Source organism: Rhinolophus ferrumequinum, chromosome 13 (genome assembly GCF_004115265.2).
Source record: "Rhinolophus ferrumequinum isolate MPI-CBG mRhiFer1 chromosome 13, mRhiFer1_v1.p, whole genome shotgun sequence".
In the NCBI taxonomy this organism is placed as follows: Eukaryota; Metazoa; Chordata; class Mammalia; order Chiroptera; family Rhinolophidae; genus Rhinolophus; species Rhinolophus ferrumequinum.
In genome coordinates this window covers 39,977,780-40,000,734 of record NC_046296.1, presented here as the reverse complement: position 1 = coordinate 40,000,734, position 22,955 = coordinate 39,977,780, and the positions used below count along the sequence as shown (strand labels likewise).

General features: G+C 37.9%; 1 protein-coding gene across 2 annotated transcripts in view; it reads right to left on the bottom strand.

Moving 5' to 3' along the window:
* Positions 1 to 393: 393 nt before the first annotated feature.
* The window catches only part of SRBD1 (S1 RNA binding domain 1), a 181,313-nt gene continuing 158,751 nt past the window's right edge, over positions 394 to 22,955 (bottom strand). For both annotated transcript variants that reach the window (XM_033125419.1, XM_033125420.1), the window contains exons 19-21: positions 22,299 to 22,478; positions 4,511 to 4,695; positions 394 to 1,160 (exon numbers count right to left, since the gene is read on the bottom strand). In XM_033125419.1, the coding sequence (XP_032981310.1) occupies positions 871 to 1,160; positions 4,511 to 4,695; positions 22,299 to 22,478 (655 nt within the window). In that variant the 3' untranslated portion in view covers positions 394 to 870. The remainder of the gene's footprint in view (positions 1,161 to 4,510; positions 4,696 to 22,298; positions 22,479 to 22,955) is intronic.

Below are 22,955 nucleotides of genomic sequence, written 5' to 3'. Positions count from 1 at the left end.
ATTCAGTCTTTAGATATTTCTATCCCAATTTGAAGTTTAATTCTGATGCTTAAGAAAGAATACACCCTTGTAAGCTAAATCAAACAGAAAGTCATTCTTCAAACTTCCAGAGGCTCCCCTCTTTCCCAAAGGCACTGGTTTATATGAAACTTGCACAAATGTATGCCACATCTTCTTTAATCAAAATGACTCCCAGGTCACTCACTGAATCAACATAACAAAAACAATGTTATTAGCCACAAAACTTTATTGAAGGGACTGATACATATATCCTTCTGAGAAATGTTTTAAGCCATTCACTTGATGGTTACGAACACATCAGAATCTCTTTTATTGGTATTTTATTGGTATTTTTATTGGTATTTATTGGTATTTTTTATTGGTATTTTTGCTTGGCAAGGGAAAAATCACGAACCAAATCCAAAAGGCCTGATTTTAAAAGTGTATAAAAAAGGGAGCATTAAACACTGCCAGCCCTACTCTGTCAAGAAACATTGTACACTTAAAATCAAGACGATTCTAAACAAGTCCAGCAAGACAAGTTGGCAAGTAGAAGTGAAGTGATCTGTCATACAAAATGCAAAAGGAGTCACAGAAGAATTACAAAAAAAATAAAATTTTGATCACAAAATAATTACTACAGAAAGCCACACAAAGGTGCCTATTGGTTGTTTTCTTTAGGGGAAAAGAAATCAAACCGTTAGTTTTCTATTTATTCAGAAGGAAAATTAGGAAAGTGTTTGGAAAACACTTCTGATAGCAAGTGAATTGTTTCTCCTCAGCTATCTAGAATTCAGAAACATCGGACTTACTCTTGCCAAGCTGCAGAAACGGGACCATAAAATAAGTGTTTGGCTTTCGGTGGGACACTTACAACACCCGAATGAGGTCCAGCGTGATCCTAGATCGGGGAATATCAATGTTGAGCACTTGCACTTCCACTTTCTCTCCAGGGCCCAGCTGGAGGCTCCTTCTCTTCTTGGTTTTAGAGAGTTTGGCTTGTGTTACATTTCGTATGGGAATCAGCCCTGCTTTCCCCACTCCTATATCCACAAAAATTCCAAACAAAGTGGCATTCTCGACTCTGCCTGTAAGAACTGTCCCAACCTGCAGGTCCTCCAAGCAGACTATGCTTCTCTTGAAATCAGGCTTATCAAAATCTACAAGGGGAAAAAAGACAGTTAGTGTAAATAATAAGGTACTGTACTTCCTAGACACGATCTAAAGGAGGATTTACTACATCTTAGTGATGTGCCCAGGCCAGTATTAAGCATTGAGGGCGGACACAAAAGGAGCCAGCGACACAGGCCTGCCATCGGAGAACGTGAATCTTAGTTGGAGAAACAGCATTTGCACAGTAGAAACAAGTCAAGACAATTGACTCCTACCTTTGTTCTCCTCAAACTCTGTCTTGCTAACACGCGAACAGCAGCCCTCTACGTAAGGACTGAGAAGAGTAGTCTTAGTTTCTTTTTTATGAGAAGGTAGAAGCTATCTTTGCTCAATGAATACACAAAGCTAAATCACAAGCACTGAAAGAAAGACCCTTGGAGACAGAAGACTGGGAGATTTTCCCCACTGCCTGAATTCTCACACTGTTTAAAGGTGGTAGAACGTCCATTAACGTTTGGTCAAACGTGGACGAAATTCAAGTATTCTCCGCTCTCACTTTCCCCCACACATCTGGAGCTCAGAAATCAATTCCTATCCATTTTGAATATATTGATCCAATCAAAATGTATGCATTCTTGATGATCTGTGACTCAGAAATCCAGATCAGCTAGTACTAAATCTTCTTTCTTCTGTTATTCAATTCATCAAACATTTATTAACTCCTATTATCTCCTGGCCAGGTACTGTGCTGGGTGCTAGAGATGCAAAGGTGAAGACGTGGAGATCTCTGTTCTCAAGTTCCGTACAGCCCTCTTTTCTTGCTCACCCTAGTGTACATGTCTCTGTTCATCAACACTGTCCCCCAAAAGGTGGGCATAAAGCATGCCAAGGAATCATTATGGTTCTAGTTAAAACAAAGCAAAGATTTTATGAGGGAGAAGGCTGGAACTAACAGTTTAAATGGGACTTTTGGATTATCTCTGGATTCCACTTATCCACGCTCTTCTTGGCCCCCTTGCCTAGGATTACTGAATGTTGATTCTAGTAACAAAGAACACATTCTACGCTCGGATGTCCTTTGACTAAACCTCATTTTCCCCTCCACTCATTCCAGTTCCTTTTCCTCCACAGCTGTTAGCTTTATCCTGATTACTTGTTGAAACTATCCTTTACATTTGTATCAACAACTGGTCATCTCTTTGTTCCCCTTCTTCAGTCTAACCACACTGAAATCAAGATTTTTTTTAAAAAACTCCCCTTTTCCCTGTGAGACAAAAAAAAAAAAAAAAAAAAAAAAAGCCTTCTTTAAACCTCAAATCTCATTTTCTTCATAAAAAAGGAATATGCTAATACTGGAACTGACTGTAGAATTTCACCTGATGCTGAAGCAGTGAATTCCAAAAGCAAGACACCTACTGTAATGTACTATTACACTGAGCAATGACTGTGACAAAGCAAAGTGAAAGTTAAGTTGTTGATCAGGGTCAGAGGTAGGATGGTCTCCGAAGCCCCACAGGCATTGTTTTTATGCTTGAAAACTATTTTTCCCTTTTCTTGCAGAGGCCCAGCTGGTACAGATTCCCCAAGCGCTCCTGATCAGCTGTTTAGTTTGATTTTGCATGGAAAATCAGAGTCAGGATATACTGAATGTGTTCCTGAAGACAGGACGGGCCACTGAGAAATCAGAAACTCCTCCATGGACCAGGCAAACTTTAACACTTCGATGGCCAAGGCTACATATTCAGTCCCCTGTCACCAGGCCGCTTCTAATGAACCCAATTATGGAAACTAGCTAGCAGAGTGTTAATAAAATAGAACTGATTATGTCACTCAGAAAACAGGAGACAGGACGAGTATAAGAATGAAGCATCAAGAAAAGACACTTTTGAGAAAATGAATAAAAGAGACGTAACATAAATACTGTGATGCAAAAACATCCAGAACATTACCTGCCCCTTCAAAAGCTCGACCGTCTGCCTTCCCCCTGGGGATGTTTTAACTATTAAAACGAAAAATTCTCAAGTATCTTGAAAATTGTGACTTACACTAAGGCAAAGAGCGTTTAAACAGACTGATTTGAAATTTCGCGATGATAAACACTGCAGTAAGTGGTAAGCTCAGTCCAGAACCAGGTGCACCTGTGTTTCTGCTCAACTAGACACATTACCAGGTGAAGACCTCTACTTAGCGGTTGGTTGTTTAACTGAACCATAGATTTGAATGTTGATCTTTGCCCTGAGTCTATGGTGTAACTAATATGGAACAATCAACGTCAGGATAGAAAAACAAAGATGGACATAAAAACCCTGATCGGTACAGGTATCAACACCTGCAGCTCGAGTGTATGTGCCAACCTTCTAACCACCCTCATATCCCACCCTGTTTGAGAACCTCTAGTCTACTCAGTATTCCTGCTAAACAGCACCCCTGGGTTTCACTTACAAGAAGACCAGGCCTTCAAACGGAGATGGATTTGTCCACTGAAACATCCATTTTGGATGGACCCCCCCGAAAGGCTACTACTCCTACATTTTTGGCAAAGGTCTTACTGTCTGTTTTATTTTACTTTTCTCCAACTTAAAATAAAACATCATTTTGAACTCACAGAAAAGTGGAGGGCAAAGTACAGTGAGCTTGCTGGGTGTGTTTTTCAATTCCCTTAAACCTTTTCAAAGAACGTCGAATTACCTCAACACAGCCTAAACCAAAATGAAAAAGAGCCAAGCCCTCAACATGGTGCTATAAAACTGGTTATGAGAACAGTGCAGATTCATACAACTGTCAGGCTTCCTAGTCAACTGTTCTTGGCAAGCAGGTCATTTGATACCTTAATTCTTTCTCACCGGGTCACTGCTCTCAACAACTCTGGCTGTTACACTTCCCTCGCCATCTACCTGGGCTGAAAGAAAGCTGAGAGCACTTTTAATTAGAAAGAAAATCAATAGAGAGATAGTATCTTATTTGTTTAATGTGTTCACTGACACAGAATCCAGGAACTTGGAAGGCTGCAAGTTAGGAAGAAGATTCACTTTTTAGTTTGTCAACTGAATGCTTTATCTTGGACCTTCTGGCTCCTACGAGATAAAAACAGCTTACAAAAGAAGTAAGAAAAATGTGTGCCTCCATGTACACAGCAGCACATGCATGATGCATTTTGTCTACTGGAACAGAGAGCAAGCATGGGACGAGGAGTCTGGAAACGTGGCTTCTAGCTTTGGCTCTGGATACGAACTAACTGCCATGATTTGAAGGAAGGTCACCATGCTTTAGTTTTCTCATGTCTAGAATGGGAGAATAATATGTGCTGTGCCTATGGCATGGGATTGCTGTGAGAGCCATAGGCTATAATGGGAGCTACGCAAATGAAAGGTGCTGTTACTCAAGTTCAACTGTTTACCTGTTCGAAAGTCAAAGCTTTCGGGCTGGCTGAGACCATCTATGATGATCTGTAAGGTGGGTACTGCTGTTTGCAATCTTTCTGCAATTTTCTTTATTCCTTCCTTCTGAAGGAATAAATTTATTTTTTGTTGCATTTCAGGCTTTCCAATCTCACACAGTGTTTCTCCAATGAATGATAAAAACCTGCAGGGGGAAAAAAAAAGCCCAACACTTAATAGTATTAGTTACTTTTCAATCTCCTTACACAGGTCACCCTAAAATTACTTCATGTCAGATCCATGTCAATCAATCTATCAGCCTTTACTGAAAATCTACTATGTGTCCCATGCTGTAAAAGATGATATGTCTTGGGAAAGAAAGGGAGGTGATGGATTTAGGTTCTTGCACTATTTTCCAATGAAGCTCCTACTCAAAATCAGTACCAGAAACCTTTTACAGCATAACATTTATTAGAGTTCAGTGTCATATGTATTTTCTAAATAAGGATACCTATATGTACCAAATGTCTCCTAAAATTTCAGTTAGGAAAACTTATTTGAATTTAAATGAGCTAACAGGCAAAATATCCAACAAACATCTCCAGCTTTTGAGACACGAATTACTCTATTCATGTGCCATATCATTGCTTTTTACTTTTGTGTACCTTCTATGTAAGCATACTATCAGCCTAATGATTCTCAAATTCCATTAACAGTCAAGCCTCACATGGACTTTGTATCAAGTACATTAAGTATATTCAGCATCAACAAAGAAAATATGGGAAGGAACATCAAAAACTTTCTTCCAAAATGGATGTGATGGAAGCAAGACTGCAATTACATAATCTTAAGATGAATACTACCTTAATATATTTTATATATTATATAGCTGTAATATTTACAAAATAAAAAATATGTGCCTTTCTCCATCTCCCTTTGCTATGTTTATCATTTCCCTGGCTTGCACAGCTGACTCTCAGTGACTTAGCTTTGCAGTTCAATAATAAGTTAATTAAGAAAAAACACAAAGGGTTAAAATGCATTTCCCTGCAAATTCATCTGAATATTGACTGGGCTGGAGCTCACTTTCTTGATATTCCTTGGCTGGGTATTTTTCTACATCATTAAGCTTCATTTCCTATGATTAATGGCACTTTAAAAATGTCAACACAGTAATCAGTGATACTAATGCCCTTAAATCCTTTCCTCTAAGGATGTCTCTAGAACACAAGGAGGGACGAAGGAAACTGTCTGTGATCAGAATTGGGATGTATCCCATTTGGCAGGTTGCTGTATCATCACAAAAGGAATGTGTGTGATTTTCAGTCTTTTCTGCAATGTTGTGTTCAACCCGAAAAGGCCTCTTCAATGATAAGCTGATATCTGGTGGAGAAAGCTCTCTCATCTCTCATTGAAAGAGGGCATCTATTTGTGTTCAAATGTGCAATCCTCCTACATTTCCATAGCCATATTTTTGGTCAAAAACAGATTTTCCAAAATCCAAATAATTCTCTTGAGAATATATTTTGGTTAACGGTCTAATCAAAGACCACCGAGTTGGTGCTTGGTCTCCCTTCCACCCAAACTGGTGGCCAGTGAGACACACATTGTAAGTCTGTACGGCCATGGCTTTCCCAGCACCCCAGAGAGGCAGCCAGTATCTGTTCGTGCTGATGGATGGGCAGTAGCACGTACTGGTAAGTACCCTGGTGACAGGCAACAGCTGCTGAAGCTCTGACAGGGCAGATGACACATGACCACCTCTGCCCACAGCCAACTTCCTTGCCCAACTTTTTAAATAATATACACCCTGCTGAGCAGGCTCCCCTGTTGGCTTGATTGGTCTGCAACTGGCTATTTAGCGCACATCTTTCAAATCCCCAAGGCCTTGGCTTACAATCAGCTGTTATCATGCCAAAAAAGTGTACTCATGAGCTGGAAATGGCATTTATAATAAAAGTAACTAAATGGCAGAAACTTCCCAAAGCACTATATAAGTCTTGGCCTCAATAATAAAAACACTGGCTCAGGAGGCCACTTGGAGTCTTAAGGGGGGGGGGGGGGTGTGTGTGTGTGTGTGTGTGTGTGTGTGTGTGTGTGTGTGTGTGTAACTGCTACCAAAGTCATTTCCATATAAAGAATTCTGTTTATAGTGGTTGCAGATGTAAAAAGGAGACTGGTCTGTTTAACCTGGATGCATATTTCGTATATCATTTTCATTCTCACACACTTAAGCCTGAGGGCACTGGTAACTGAAATCAATAATAATAAAAAAAAAGCACCAAATTGTGCTCCTGGCTAATGCTTCATATTGATCAAGCTTATTTTTAAATGACTATGGAACAAAGTCAAATGTGTTTTAATTGTGCAAACTGTTTAAAAGTTACAACAGGGTTGTAGAAAAAAAGAAAATAGCAAACAAAAGGGTAGAGGGACTATAAACTGAACTTGGAATAGCATTCATATTGACCTTTCCTTTACTGGAACTCAAAGATACTCAACTGTCAATGACAGGAAACAATGTTTTACGCTCAGTAGCCACTCAAACGTGTGCTCTTTAAATATCCCCAAAAAAAAAATTTATTCAACATATTCTGAATTTTCATCCTTGAATTGAATGTGATAAGCAATATCCAATACAAAGTTTCATTTTAGTCAATGCAAAGTACTTTCTGGCTTAAAAGCACCGTAGGAAATGGATTGTGCTTTCTGGAGCTTGGAACACAGACTGGAAGTGAACACGTGCTGATAAGTCTATGCCAGACATGACGCTAGTGCTTGATAGATGTTCTTATTTAATCCTGATAATAATCCCAAAAGGTAGATATCATTTCATACAGAAAAGGAAAACAGGTTCAGGGAGGTTAAATAATTTGCCCAAGGCCACACAGCTATTTTCACTGAGTGGAGTTTCATGCCATACACATCAGTATGTGTGTGTTTATAACTGCAGATCAAAAATTAAAGTGCTATATAAAACAATAGTTTTCGTAACATTGAACCAACACGATTTGATGGCAGATTAGTTTTAAACATTAGACAGTTAACACTGATAATCCCACCAAGAAATTATTGTGTAAATGCATTTAAGTAGACAATTCTCTTAAAAGTCAGTGAGTTATTAGTCAGTCTCATTTTCTCCACTGTCTACGAACGGCCTTTTCAGGTTGCTGACTGCCGTCTGGGCTGCTGCTTTTATTAAATATGTGATTTCACCCATCTTGCTTAAATGAAGAAAGCAGCATGAATGAAACAAACAAGCACGTCATGGGCTGGTAGCGCACATCTGCACAAGTTAAAATACAAAACTCGCAGAGATAATGCTTGTTTTTCAAACAAAATTGCTGATGTTTTCAACAGAAACTTGCTAGACAAATGCACCATTTTTCCCTTTAAGAATAAGAAAAGTCTGTAAGATATTCTTCCTGCAGAATAAAATATTCTCAAAATTCATTAAGACTTCAGATATAGCCATTCAGTTTTGTGTAATTATTTCCAACATGGAGAAAAGAAAACAAAACTTAGGAGCGCAGGACTCAGTTCATAACATTAAAGCAACGTAATACCCCACAGAGCACAGAAGAACCATGGTGATGCAGCAGTATCACTTTAAAACCGACTTCGTATTAGCCCGGATGCCCGTGTGCATGGGCCAAGCACACAGGATTTATAACTCCAAAAAGAACCATGCTGCAAGGGCAAAGAACTTCTCGTTGTCTATCCGTTCTCAGTCCTTCCAAGAGAGACTTCTGTACTTGTTTAATTTTATCTATTAGTTTCACTCTGCTTTCAAGTAATTACATCAATAAACGAAACATTACATTACAAGAGCACAGTCACTTTAGAAATAAGAAGGTACAGATAAAACAGGTCATCACTTGTAATAGAGGTAGACCTTCAATGATTTTAAAAGAGAGCTTGTACGCTTAAGAGAAACCTGCCCTTAACTGGGATTGCAGATTAAGCGGTGGGACACAAGTGAAATTTCAGTAATAGTCTATTACACTAAAAGCCACCCATATTACATATAGTTTAAATCTGCTGTGCTTAATATTAAAGACTGACTATAATTCCCAATGTGGCAAAGGAGAAAATCCTGCTACTTCTTTTATGCTACCTACGGGGAGCTGAATTTATACAGGTGAGCTGGTAGCAGCGCACCTTTAGTTAAAGAAAGAACACTGGCTTTACACATCTGCTGCTTCAGCAGTCAAATCAAAGGGACAGCAGTGTGAATTGCACTTCAATCACCATCAAAGAATCTTTTCAAACTTACAATCTCTTGGTTAAACTGAAGACACTGAACCTGGCAGAATCATTAAAAACCTTTGTTGGTACAAAATCCACGAGTAATGGTAAATTCAAGTAGAGCGCATTTATGGAGAGGTTCACAGAACCACCTACTGGACTGGAGAAGCTAGTAGGTAAGTGAAGATATTATTTAAATGGCTTTTCTTAGCATATAATCAACCACTGAAAGTTACAGCAAGTAATTTTTCATGAGAACTTATAGCTGACTGGTTATTGAAAACTTACAGACCACAGATAAACTTTTCAAACAGGTAACCCTTTCAGAAAGGGCAGCAGGGTTGTTTTGAAAGGCCTTACAGATTTTGATCTGAGAGTATAGTTTTAAATGGTATGTAGCTATCTGGGCGGCAGTGCGAGTATTTTTATTATCATTGGCTTGGGACCATTTGGAGTCTTGGGAGGCATCTCCTGGTGTAAGCACACTCCCCCATCTACGAGTAGCAGAAAATAACAAGAACTGAAAGGGATAAGCTGCCACAGAAGAAGGGATGCAGTCTGTCTTCCAAAAGACTTATTAGACTTATCAGACTGTCACCTGTTTCTAACTTCTGAAGAACTTACTAAATGTTTCCTTCTTTTTGAAAGGTCTGTTACATGTGCATAGAAACTGGATACGGGATGCATGTCATATTAATTGTATGTAGGAGAACAATTCCTTAGAAAGCTGTTTTACTTTGGCAATTTAGTACAGGAAATTAACTTTATAAAAAAAAGGCCAGTTAAAATGTGCTTACACAGACACCTTCTAAAGATTTAGGATGACCTGCTCTTTAGAAAATAGTTGAAGACATTGGTTATATAGTTACATCAAACAAAATATCTAAGACCAATGAAATAATAACCAATGTCACAAAGAAGAAGCAGCATTGGTTTTTATGTACCTTATCCTATTTCAGAACCACTTGCTAGGTATGATATACTGAGTGATTATAATTACAAAAACCCAAATGTATATGTGTATATGTGTGTGTATATATATATATACAAATGAGTATGAGAACATAAAAATGGGAAGGCATTATGTACCAAAGCACTGTGATTGCTCTAAAGATTTCTAAAACCCTGTTTTAGGAACTGCTCAGAAATAAATGTATGAGTAGCAAAGGAAAATCGGTTGTCTTACATTTTAAAAAACAAACCCCCATAAAAAGAACCTCCCTCCCCAATAACCCAGTATTACCCAGCTTCATCATCCTCTTCCCATTGAGTCTGATTGTTTTAAACTCTCTCTCTCTCTCACACACACACACACACACACACACACACACACACACACACACTCACACACCTTCAAATGATAAAGATTTGCTAAAATCAAGGTTCTTCAAAGTAGTGAGACAAAATGTGAAGCCATCTGAAAGGTTTGATAACAGCTTGTGCCCTGAATGAGCTTACAGTCTAATTTTAAGTAATGACAGTATATTGGAATAAATAATCTGCCACTTAATATTTGGTCTTTTAGAGGCAGGATTTTACATGCAGGTAAATAGATACCTTGAAAGTGCTCAGTAAAGATGATTTCATTTCATTCTCTCAAAAATTTATTGTGGCTATAGATTTGCAGATAAGGGAATCAAAACTGAGATTTAAGTGACCTGCCCAAAATGACACAGCTGAGACCACAAGGTTGTAGCTAAGGTAAGAACTGTCACATATCACGTCTTCATTAGCATTCTTTACCCCTTTACTTTGGGGGATTTTCAATGCAGACAAAAGATTTAGATCCCAGATAAAATTTGGCACTCGGGACCACTGCCTGGGAGCAATTTATTATTTTTAAAACCAAATTCAAAAGGAAAAAGTTTGGCTCTGTTTGAGTTACTGAATAAGAGTTGGACAAAATTAAGTTAGTGGTTTCAAAGGCTGCAGACTCTACAGCTCAAAAACACTGTTTAGAATTCATATAATTTAATTTACTGGTTGTAAAGCCATAACGTGGGTTAGTGCCTGTGAATGTTTGAAAGAGAAGGACAAGTAAAAGAAGTAGTATTCAAAAACATGCAGGCTAGTGACAGCAGAGCTGAAGTGAAACCGCTCCAGCACTACTGGGGATAAAGCCCATGGATTAGGGTAAAGGACTTTCTTCCTTGGGAAACAGCCTTTTTACTATGGGTTCCATCCTGTCAAGAAATCCTCCTTTCTAGAAATTGCAAAATACTTAACATCTGCATTTCTATAAATCCCCTGGTTGTTCTCTGAATGGGCAGAGCCATTTTTATTCCATTTAAAGAGTGGGCAGCTGGGGTCACAGTAATTTGCTTATAGTCACACAGATAGTCAGAAGACAGGCTAAGATTAAAATCCATAGCTAGACTGGGGACAGGAAGGAGGGAGGGAGGCAGGAGGGAGATAATGGGAGACTAAATCGATATCCTATGGAGTTTCAGGCTCCAGACTGTGATCTAAACCTGAAGCAGAGAAGGGCAAATACCTGGGAGATGGAAGAGACGGAAGCTAGCACAACTCTGCGGCTGGCTTACAATCCTCGCTCACTCCTCCTCCACACGCTGTTCCAGATAAATAGGAGAGAAACCGTTTTCTCCAGGCCCAAGATGTTAATATTAATTAACAATGTTAAATGACCCAAATTATATCCAAATCTCATGGTAAAAATACTTCTTCCTGGGAGACTAACAGTTGTAAACCACCCATCCCCCTTTATGTACGGTTCAGCTTGACAGCCCCGTTCTCAATCGATCACAACAAAAATAACGGCAATAATAATTATAGCAATAAGAATAGCTTATTGCCCCAGGTGCTAAGAATTCTATATATATATATATTAATTCATGTAATCCCATGAGACATGTGCTATCACCACCATCATCATCATCATCCAGACAAGGAAACTGAGGTACTGGCAGGTTAACTTTCTCGGGATCAAATTGGCATTATGTAAATGAACCCAGGCAAGTTTCCCACAAAGGGCACTACACTCCCTCTAGATTGAGTTAGGGGAAAGTTAGGTACTGCCTCAGATTCTTCCAGTTCCTAGTTTCTTCTACCAGCCTTGCCTGAAACTTCAGGTGGGGCGTGTGTGGAATGGTGTGTGAGACATTCAATACGACAATCAATTCCTAAGAACCCCACAGACTCTCAAGTGGGTAGATTCTCTTTCACCATTTTTCTCTTTTGTGAAGGCACTTTTGAAAATATGATGAATGTTACTTCCCGGGAATTACAGTAAGATGTTTGGGTTTTAACTACTAACAAGAAAAAAAAATCCCTTTTAGTAATCTCCCCATTTATCATCTTTATACATTTTAGGTTTGGCCTCCTTTATGATGCTATGTCTCTTTATGAAAAGGCAATTTAATATTGTCTAATCGTAGCTTCCCTAGAAGTTAATGTGGGTAACTACTGATACACATCCTATGACATCACTTATCAAAAGCCAGCAATGATTCTACCTTAATTTTCATGTCCAAATGCTGCCAACTCTTGCAAGGCAAGTCCAGAAAAATTTAAGATCTTTCGAATTTGCAAATAATTTCTTAGGTCTGTTTACCTAATCTTCACTTACTTTACAGCATTTGTGGATGGATTTCAGGCAAGTTTCCCACAAAGAAACCTGTTTTTATCATTGCAGAAGTTAGTTGGCATGCAAATGCGGAATAAAGCTGCGGTGAATTTTAGATGTGGGGAGGTGTGCTCAGCACAGTCAGTCGGCTAAGTGACATAGCTCTCTGAGAAATTACAGATCACCGCACGCCATGGGCCTTCTGGGTTGCTCTCAGTCGAAACTGTGAATATTATATCTGTCATTGCTCTACTACTGCTGTTTTGTTTTGAAACAAAAACAACTTAAACTCCCTGCAATACAGCTGCTTTTTTAGATAGAAGATTTCTTTCCTTGCTGGGCAGAAAGCTAATGTTGGGAAGAATGTGATGAAATCTCTGAAAGCAAATCTTAAAGAAGAGTTCAAAGATGCTAAATCCTGGAACAGGAATGGGAAAATCAGACTGAGATGTGCTCACTCATTAAAGGTCTTCAGTAGGGTCACCAGTCAGTGTCTGGCTTGACTTATTTCAGCTCCGTGGCAGAGAACAAGGAAGATCTCTAAAGAGCCTCCCCAATCCACACAGCCCCCCCAAGTGCTTTTGGCCCAGGAGCACTGGCTGGGTTCCATTTATGTCATCACAGAATCCTTGTGTATCTGTTGGGTTAATTCTGGTTTTTGTGGGGTTCCCCCCCCAGCCTTATTGAGCTATAATTGACATATGTAATTTTAAGCTGTACAAATATGTTGATTTGATACACTTATATAATTGCAAAACGATTATCACCACAGCATTAGCTAACAGTTCCACCAGGTCACATACTACTACTACTATTTTTTTCTGTGGTGAGGACATTTAAGATCCACTCACTTACTAACTTTCAAGTATGTAATAGAGTATTATTAGCTATAACCACCACGCTGTACGTTATATCCTCAGAATTTATTCATCTTACAACTGGAAGTTGTACTCTTTGACCAACTTTTGGTCTTAAAAACCTTACACAAGTTTTTTTGTGAATTAAGAATAAACATTGTTTGGCTTTTGTACAGAAGATTCTCCCCTCCCCAAATAAGTCTTTTGTCAGGTTATGTGATTACTCCTGTCCCAGACCTGTATTTTACGTTGATGGTCGTTTACTCTCTGAAAATATACTCTTCAACATTGTTTGTAAGGGTCAGAAATAGGTACATCATCAGTAATAAATATTAATATTACAGTGCGGATATTGATACAAATCATTTCTTGATATACATTTACCAAAGTCCATTAGAATAGTGCTGCAAGTCATATTCCTGCTACAAAGGCTGCTAACCACTTCTGGAAACTAGTCTTTTAAAATTTCTCCCTAATGGCCAACATGGAAATAACAATTAAATACTAGCTAATGCTTTATCAAAATGAGTGCTGAGTGACAGTCTTGACATTAAATTTCCTGGCATTTTTCAAGTTGAATCAAGAACATAACCACTTTCAAGCTTAACTATCTGGAGTGAATCAAATTCTTAATGCAGCAGATTCTTTGGGAGAGCGCCAGGTCTCACTGTGACATGTACAAATCGCCATAATCTGCAGCACAAAGCACTACCTCCTGAACCTTATTCAAGGAAAAGGGGAAATCGGATACTTGCCTTTGGCTCTCTTGATCAACCAAAAAACGGTAGGACAAAAACAGGAGGCACGGGGGAGTGGTAAGCTCTAAATAGGCTGTTTCTGGGCTTCATTCTACTCATAATAAAGCAGCAATTTTACTCGTGGCTCATAATACCCAGCACAATTAAATCACTCAAACATAGGAAGATTGTTTCTATTAATAGATGATGACAGCAAATGGTTAAGTAATCCTCTTTCATAATCTGTCTGTTTCCTGGTCTGTAAAATCGAGGAAGGCCTGGGTTCCGGACACAGCGCTCTGTGGAGGCAGGGGATTCAACGTGGGGAGATGCCGAAATCCCTCCAAACGTAAGGGATTCTGAAAGAAGTCCTCACTCAGCATGTGGGACAGACAATGGCGGAAAGGATGACCTAGAAGGTCTAGCAATCGTTTTGCTTACACAACTGCACTGACCCCTGCCAGTTCAGACAACAGAAAAATGTCTGGGTTCAAGGAAAGCTGGATATTTTATTTTACTCAATGACAATTAAAATTGTCAATTCCCGAGCAGTTCCTTTTCCTCAGTGTTCTTCTATGTAGTCATCTTTTCATTTTCTATTTCTATCACGTATTCTTTCGTTAAACAAATATTGCCATATCCGTCCGTGTTTGGTGCTGGGGATAGAGTTTACCACCAGATTTGTAAGACCCCTACCCTCCTGGAGCTCACGGCATACAATGATAAGTAACCTTAAATTTAATTGATACTAGCCTAATAAATCTGGTATAAAATCTTCAGATGAATTATTTATTTTGCAGGGACAAGGATAATCGGAGAGGCTCACAGCTTTACCTTAACCCTAGTATTCTACTGTGTCATACTTTTTTTGACCATCCAAGTCTATTATGAATAAGTGGGGGTAAAGTGGAGTACTGAGGCCCACAGCAAAACAAGCTTTTTAATTAAAATATTTTATAACCTATGATTCTTTTCTTGCTTTTATGTAAGATTGGTTGTCTCTTAAAAATCTCTGATCTCTAAGATCAATTCAATGATTCACATGGATTTTTTTCATATTGTTTATGGTTTCATTTTTTACTTAACATATTTTGTTGATAACTTTATCCATCACTTAGAATGTGAAAAACACTGTGGTAGGGCCTAAAGAATCTAAAAATGAATGGAAGTGATTTATGTCCTGAAGGAGCCTACCAAAATTGGGAGGATAAGACTTATAAATAACCGTGACAGAGGTAAGTGCCCTTTGTGAACCACAGAGGTTCTTCATAGGAGAAAGAGGTCATTTCCAGACAAGGGGAATCTTATCAGGTCAAGGATGACTTCAAGGCTTTTGGACTGAGAAACAGCAAGAATGAACTGCATCATCTGCGATGAGGAAAGTCATGGCTGGAGCAAGATTTGGGGGAAAGTCCTGGAGTGCAGTTGAAGGCATGTTAAGTTTGAGGTGTCAAATAGGCAGTTGATGCATGAGTCTGCAGTTTGGATGGGGATGAGGGTATAAATTTAGAGTCCTGTGATTATGAAAGTTCTTAAAGCCATGAGAGCTACAAGAGATCACCAGGGGAGTGATCAAAGTCTAATTCTTTAACTTTTCTCTTCCCCATTCTCCTCCATTACAATGAGTTTCCACTTTATCCTCCAGTGTCTCTGGTATTTGTATTATTTTTTGCCATTCATACCCAGTTAGTCTTTCGTACCTTTCATCCAATCTGTCAGCAAATCCCATTGGCTCTACTTTTAAAATACACCCCGAATCTGACCATTTATCCCTAATTCTCCTGCTATCATCCGAGTCTCAGTGACCGTCACCTTTCAGCCAGATTACTAACTGGTATCCCTGCTTCTACTATCGCTCCTTATCATCTATTCTTAACACATCAGACAACAGAATCCTTTTAACATGTAAATCGGAGCACATCACTCTTCAGCATAAAATCCTGCTCCGCTCCCGATTTCACTCAGAATTAAGGCCACGTCCCTATAGTCGCCTCCCAATGCCCTTTTAACCTAATCTCCTATTTTTCTCTTCCTTGCTCACTCTGCTCGTGCCACACTGGCATGCTTCCCTTGCTATCCCTTGAGCACCAGGCCTTTGCATTGCCTGAGCCTCGTGCTGAGATCCTCTTCCCCCGGACATCTGCACAGCCAACTCCTTTACCTCCATCAAAACTGATCAAATGTCACCTTGTCAATGAGGCCTACCTTGACCACCCCACTTAAATTTGCAAGCCCTTACTCATAACCCTGGAAAATCCTGATCCCCATTACTCTGCTCTTTCCTGTCCCACAGCACTTATCTTTATTATACTATGCAATTGATTTGTTACGCTGGTTGTATATTCTGTCTCTCCTTGAGAGCAGGAATCTTGGCACGTATTCCACGATTGCAGAACAGTACCTGGGATACAGCAGACACTCAGAAGGTATATGTTTAATGAATAAATGAATGATTCTGTTAATTCTAGCCCTAGTGAATGAAAAGACAGTAGTGCCATTAACCATCCATTATGGGACAAGAGAAGAAGACCAAGTCTTTTTTGTTTGTCTGTCTTGTGTTTGTGTGGGGCTGGCAGAAGGGCTGATGGGAGGAGAAGAGGGAGTTATAAAGAAAGAGAGGAAAGGAGAATTCAAGTTTCAGTTTTTAGATATACTGAGTTTGACTTGCTAAGATACTCACGAGAAAATCTCTCACAGGCAAATAGAACGAGAGAGCTAGAACGTAGAAGAAAGGCCTGGACTAGAGATGTTGAAATGAAGGGTTGGAATTATCAGTGGAGAGGTGAGAAATAAACATAGTCATGTGATTGGATATAATCATCCAAAGGAGCATACAGGACAAGAGGAGAAGGAAATTAAGGTAAAAAAAACTGGAAGAATATCTACATTTAGAGGGACAGAGAAGAAGAGAAGGTAGAGAAGATAGAATATAAAAACAGAAGTCAGTAAACTGATGGTGTCAAATGTGGCTGAATGGGTCAGTAGTTTAAGGATGAAAAGAGGCCACTGGTTTTGACAATCAGGAGGTCATTAGTTGAAAGAGTAATTGCAGAAGAGGGTTAAGGACAGAAGCCCGTCTGTAAGGGGCTGGGAGAAAGCAAGTAGTAAGAATTAGAAGTAGGCAATTCGGAGAAGTTTGGCAATGAAAACAAGGAGCAGTGAGATAGAAGTTCTAGGGGGAAGATAAAAAAAGGTGGCTGCTGCTTTTAGCTTTGAGGGAGTGGAAGAAGGGGAGACCACCACCGGAACCTGTGGAACAAAATGGAAGGAAAAGTGCTGGAGTCATTAAAGGTACAAAGACAGTCATAACGGTTTATAAAGCGAAAAGATCTTACTCATTTAGTTCCCTCCCCCGCCTCCCCGAGGCCAGGCAATTATGTGACACAGAGAGACCAAGGGAATGCCAAAGCCAAGAGTCCTAGCAGCAACCTGAGAAGTGAGGGTGGGGAGAGAAACAGAAGTCTGAGATGGGAGGGGAGCTTACCTATGGGACACAATGAGAAAGATATGGAGATAATCTAAGGAAGGAGGATTGATTGTAAGGCGGCTTTGAATTTTTTTCAGTGAAGTAGGAAGTAATCAGGTAAATGCGAGAAGACCCTGAAACAAGTAAGAGATTTAGAACAGAATGGTTTCAAAGGACTATTGAAGGAAAATCTATCTTTAGCAATAGATTTCTTAATTCTATGTTCCCCGTATCTCTTCTATACTATGGGTTCTCTTATGTTTTTAAAATTGACATTTCCTAAAGGAACGTGCACTGTTCCTTTCTCTCTCTTAGTTAAGAACATCTTCTAGCAGAGTACGTTCAGAGTATATTCATCTTCTAGGATGAATATACTATTCCTGGTCTATACCCTACTCCTCTCCTAAAACGAGAAGATATCAAATATGGTCGCTATCAGGCTGCTTATGTTGAAATTCACACACCTCATTCTAAAAAAAACATAAAGGAATTAAATTCTTCTTAGTGCAAAATTCAGGAAACATCACATCTGCAGCAAAGCAGCATAAAATTCTACACACTCTAAGTGAAGGATCTATTTCCTACAGATCCCTTAATAAAATAAATAGGCAAAGTTTCCTTTATTGGAGGAGGTAATGTTTTCTCCAGAGGAAAGGCAGAGTCTAATTTCAGCCATGTGATGATAGAGAATAACACTCAAAGCTAGCATATTCCAGATATTCATTTCTTTCTTTCCCTCTCCTTTTTTTTTAAGAAGCAACAGAACATAAGTCACAATCCCGTCACTTTTTGTGAACACACTGTCTTTAAGGCTATGATACCCTCGGTCTAAAAGGCCATTATGATTACATTTAAATCTGCTCCAAAATAGCTGTTTAATTTTGACTTAGTTAAGAGGTCAGGCTTTCGAATGTCATAGACGTTGAAATCTTGGTTCCGTCAGCTGAGTTATCTTAGACAATTTACCCATCTGAGAGTCTGTACCTAAAGAAGTAGAAATAATTATAGTACCAACCTCAGAAGACTGCTGTGAGGTTACAAGATGATGATTCTAAAGTACCTGGTAAAGATGAAGTACTCAATGAATGTTTATTGTTTTTATTTGACTATTAACTACTTCCCAAACCTGACCAGATTACGTCTTCCTCTCTAACCCTCTCAGCATCTCTTTCCTAATTTGTACTGGCTAAAATCCTTAAAGACCTACCAAATGTCACCTCCTACAGGAAAGCTTATGAGATACCCCTGTCTGGAAATGACCTTTTTCTCCTGTGAACAATCTCTGTGCTTCACAAAGGGCACTTTCTAATTATTGACCTCTATGATGGTTATTTGCAAGTTTTATTCTCCCTATTTTGGTAGGTTCCTTTAGGACATAAATCACCTCTACTCATTTTTACAATATTCAGGCCTTACCACAGTGCTTTGTACATTCTAAGTGATGAACAAAATCATAAACAATAAAATTCATTAAGTAAAAAATGAAACCATAAACAATATGAAAAAATATGGGGAATGCTGAATTTATTTTAGAGGTCATGGATCTTAAGAGAAGACCAATTTGCATAAAAGCAAGAAAAAGAATAATAGGTTTACTTCATAAAAATGAAAACATTCGTATTTCAAAATCATAATAGCATTATAAGCAGATCTAAAAAGTAAACAAACTATAAAAAATTTTAGCCCACACACCAAACCACTTTAATATTTAATAGAGAATCCCAACATGTAAATAAGACTTTCAAAAGTAATATAAATAAGAAAAATAGTAAAAAAAAAAAAAAAAAGAAAGGCTTTTTTTAAACCACTAAACAACCAACTTAGGTTACAAAATATCATGATCTCAATTTTCTAAAATATGAATATGAGAGAAAACACCATAAATACAAAAGTGAAAAGACTTAATGGCTTCAGGTTTTGGTGTATTTCTGGGAGTGATATGGGTAGAACGGCATTAAAGCCATTATGTTCCTACTGGTTTTGATATAATTCAAAATGAAATTTACTGAAATGGAACTTACTTTTACAGAACTGAAGTCAACCCCGGGATGACCTAATCATATCCTTAATGGCTTGTCTTCCCTGGGAAGACTTATGTAACACTACATGAAAGCACGACCTACCTATGTTGAGTGATGTCCACACGAAGTATACCTGAAAGCCAGAAATGACTATCAGAGCTCCAAAGTGGATACTGGGGATGGTAAGATTAATTAGAGGAATTACCAGTTGTGTCTCCAGATTTGAAAGGTCAGGAGTTGAACTTCATGTAGAAGAAATTTCTCATGAAACAGTCCAGTCCACAAATACCCTGCTCCTGAGAGACACAGCTACTCCCAAAAGAAGCATAGAGAGGGGTGAAGTCACTGGTAGGGATCCTCCACATGCAGAAACTGACTCATTTGAAAATTGGCAGGAAAGTCCTGTCTGATGGGAGAAATTCACGATTTCTCAGGCTTGAACATTGCTGGTGGCATTATAAATCAGTATGTTACTTGACAAAGTATACCAAGAGTCACATAAACTTTCACATCCTTTGGCAGAGTAATTTCACTTCTAGGAATCCATCATAAGGATCTCTATTAGTACTGCTCTTACTAAATTACAGTTCGACCACGTGATGGAATACTATTTAGCCTTTTAAAAAGACGGATATGCAGAAACAAAAAACTGTGCTATATTAGAAAGCAAATTGAAAGACTTACAAACCGTATTCAAGTTACATTATAGAAACAAAAATGTACATTAAAAAAAGATACTGGTTTGCATATAACAAAATGCTAATTTAGCACCCAGGGAGCCATCAGTAGTTGCAAGAATTCTATAAATCCATGTGCATATAAGCATCTTCTCAAACAACAAATAGTAAAAATATAATTACTATAACCTGAGACTACATTTATATACATATATATATTTATTATATATATAATTTTTAATATATATTTATATATATTTTATATATATATACAAAGTTTTAATGTATATATTAAAAAAATGAGAACCACGTACTAAAAGACTGAGAACATGACAAAGTTGTCCACTCTCACCACTCCTGTTCAGCACAGTACTGAAGGTCCCCATTGCAAAAGGCATGGAAAAGAAATAAGCATTTAAATTTTTTAAAAAAGGGAGTAAAGCTTTTTATCTCTTCGTTAATAATTGTTTATATAGGAAAACTTAAAGAATCTACACACACTCTAGAGCTAACTACAGTGTTTCCCAGAAAATAAGACCTAGCCGGACCATTAGCTCTAATGCATCTTTTGGAGCAAAAATTAATATAAGACCCGGTCTTATTTTAATGTAATATAAGACCGGGTGTAATATATGATATAATAAATACAAATATAATGTAATATAATACTGGGTCTTATATTAATTTTTTTCTCCAAAAGACGCATTAGAGCTGATGGTCCGGCTAGGTCTTATTTTTGGGGAAACACGGTAGTAAGTCAATTTAGCAAGAACACAAAGTTACTATAATGATCAATTGTATTTTTACGTACAAGCAACAAATTTTAAAAATTCCATTTACATCACTGTTTAAAAACACAAAATACATTTAATAAAATACACGCAAGACATGCACACTGGAAACTAAAAATCATTGTGGAGAGAAATGAAAGGAGACCTATATAAATGTTAAGACATAATAAACTCATGATCGAGACTCAATAAATTTAGCTATGAGGACATCAACTGTCCTAAATTCACTGACAGACTCAATGTAATGCCACCAAGTTTTTCTTTCTCTTTTTTTAATGGAAATTGACAAGCTCATTCTAAAACATATAGGAAAATGCAAATCATCTATAATATTCAGAGCAATATTTAAAAAGAACAGAGCTGGAGAACTTACACTACCTGACCTCATAAAGCTACAGTAATAAAATAGTGTAGTACTGACATACAGATCAATGAAACAGAACACATAAATTTATAAGATGGACTGATAGATTGATAGGCAAGTGGATAAACACGCATGAAACAATATTAATAATAAAATCTAGGTGTGGATATATAGAAATTCACTGTAAACATTTTTAACTTTTCTGTATGTTTAAAATTAGTAATAAAATGTTGGAAGAAAAACAGGTGTCACTGTTTTAATGTTGGCAGAATATATTTTACTTCTTTCTTTTTATTTTCTAAGTTCTCTATAATGTGTAATATAGTCTATAATTTTAAACATTTTAACATTAGAAGGAAACCAATTACATTTATCAAAATAATGAAATATCAATGATCTCAAAACATATTTAAAATCTCATTGTAGAGTAAATGAAAGTTAAAATATTCACTATTTTTAAGTCCAGTAACTCACTAAAAGCCTTAAGCTATTTAATTATGTAGCAAGTCACTGTTTTTAAACTAATTAAAAATTCTGAACTAATCAAATGTGATATTAAAAAAGTTTTTTCTTTTAATGCCTTACATTAAACCTTTCCTTGTACTAAAAATCCTCCTCCCATATCATTCTATGTTAATGTATGTTCAGTAAAAGTACATCATTTCTTAGATTGTAATAATCAAGCAGGGAAATACTTCCTAAGAAATCTGAGAGTTGGCTGTTTACTTTCAAAAGGGCTTTATCTTTAGATAAGCAGGAGCTTTAAGCCAGGTGCCAGTCATTTGTGTCCTGTTAATTTCCAAAACAAACAGAGGAGAGTGCCCTGCAATTTCCATTACACACACTTCACCATTAGTACCAGGGTTTATTGGCTTGAGACTGCTCCAGGAATAATGGTTTCATTCCTCAATGAAATCAAATAATGTGCCACATAACTCAGCAATGCGGAACTTCTGAAAAATGTTGTCATGTTAAACATGGTCATATTTTTAAAGTCTCCATTATGCCAAAACAAAGGCATTTGCTCTGAGCATGGAGATTTCTTACTTGGGCCTCAGACTTACCTCTTCGCTATGTCATATGATTCCGGATGAATACACGTTTGGTCCAAAGGATTTGGCTTCAGTACAGCAGTCACTGCGGTTTTGCTCTTCTTCTTGCCTTGCTTCTCGTTTGTTACCTCAACACCTGCTGGAGCTGTCACAGCAACTCCCTGAATCGGGCCTGCAGATTCATTGTGCTGACTACAGTAACCATTTAAAATAAGGTGAAGTGATGTGGAATGGAGGGGGGATGGGAAGTTGGGTAGGAAAGAAAAGAATCTTTAATTAAAAATGTGCTTATTTGTCTGCCCATATGCAAATAGCAACCCAGTAACCCATTTCTGGCCATTCACTTCAAAGAAATTACGACTTATTTGTTTAAACACTGTTAATATGGTTTTTTGTCACTTAAAGCCTAAAACATTCTTAACTGATTCAGCCTGTATAACTGGCATTCTAGAAGATGATAGAGAAAAACAGAGGGAAATAATTAAATAAGGAGAAGGAAGGAGAAGGGGAAGATGATTTCCCAGAGCTGAAGAAAAACACAAGTTCTCAAAACAACCTACTGGGTGCAAAATAGGATGAATGGAAAAAGCCTCATATCTGAAATATTGTGGGGAAACTTTAGAATATGATTTTACAATTAAGACAGAAAAATAAAACAGATTTATTCAG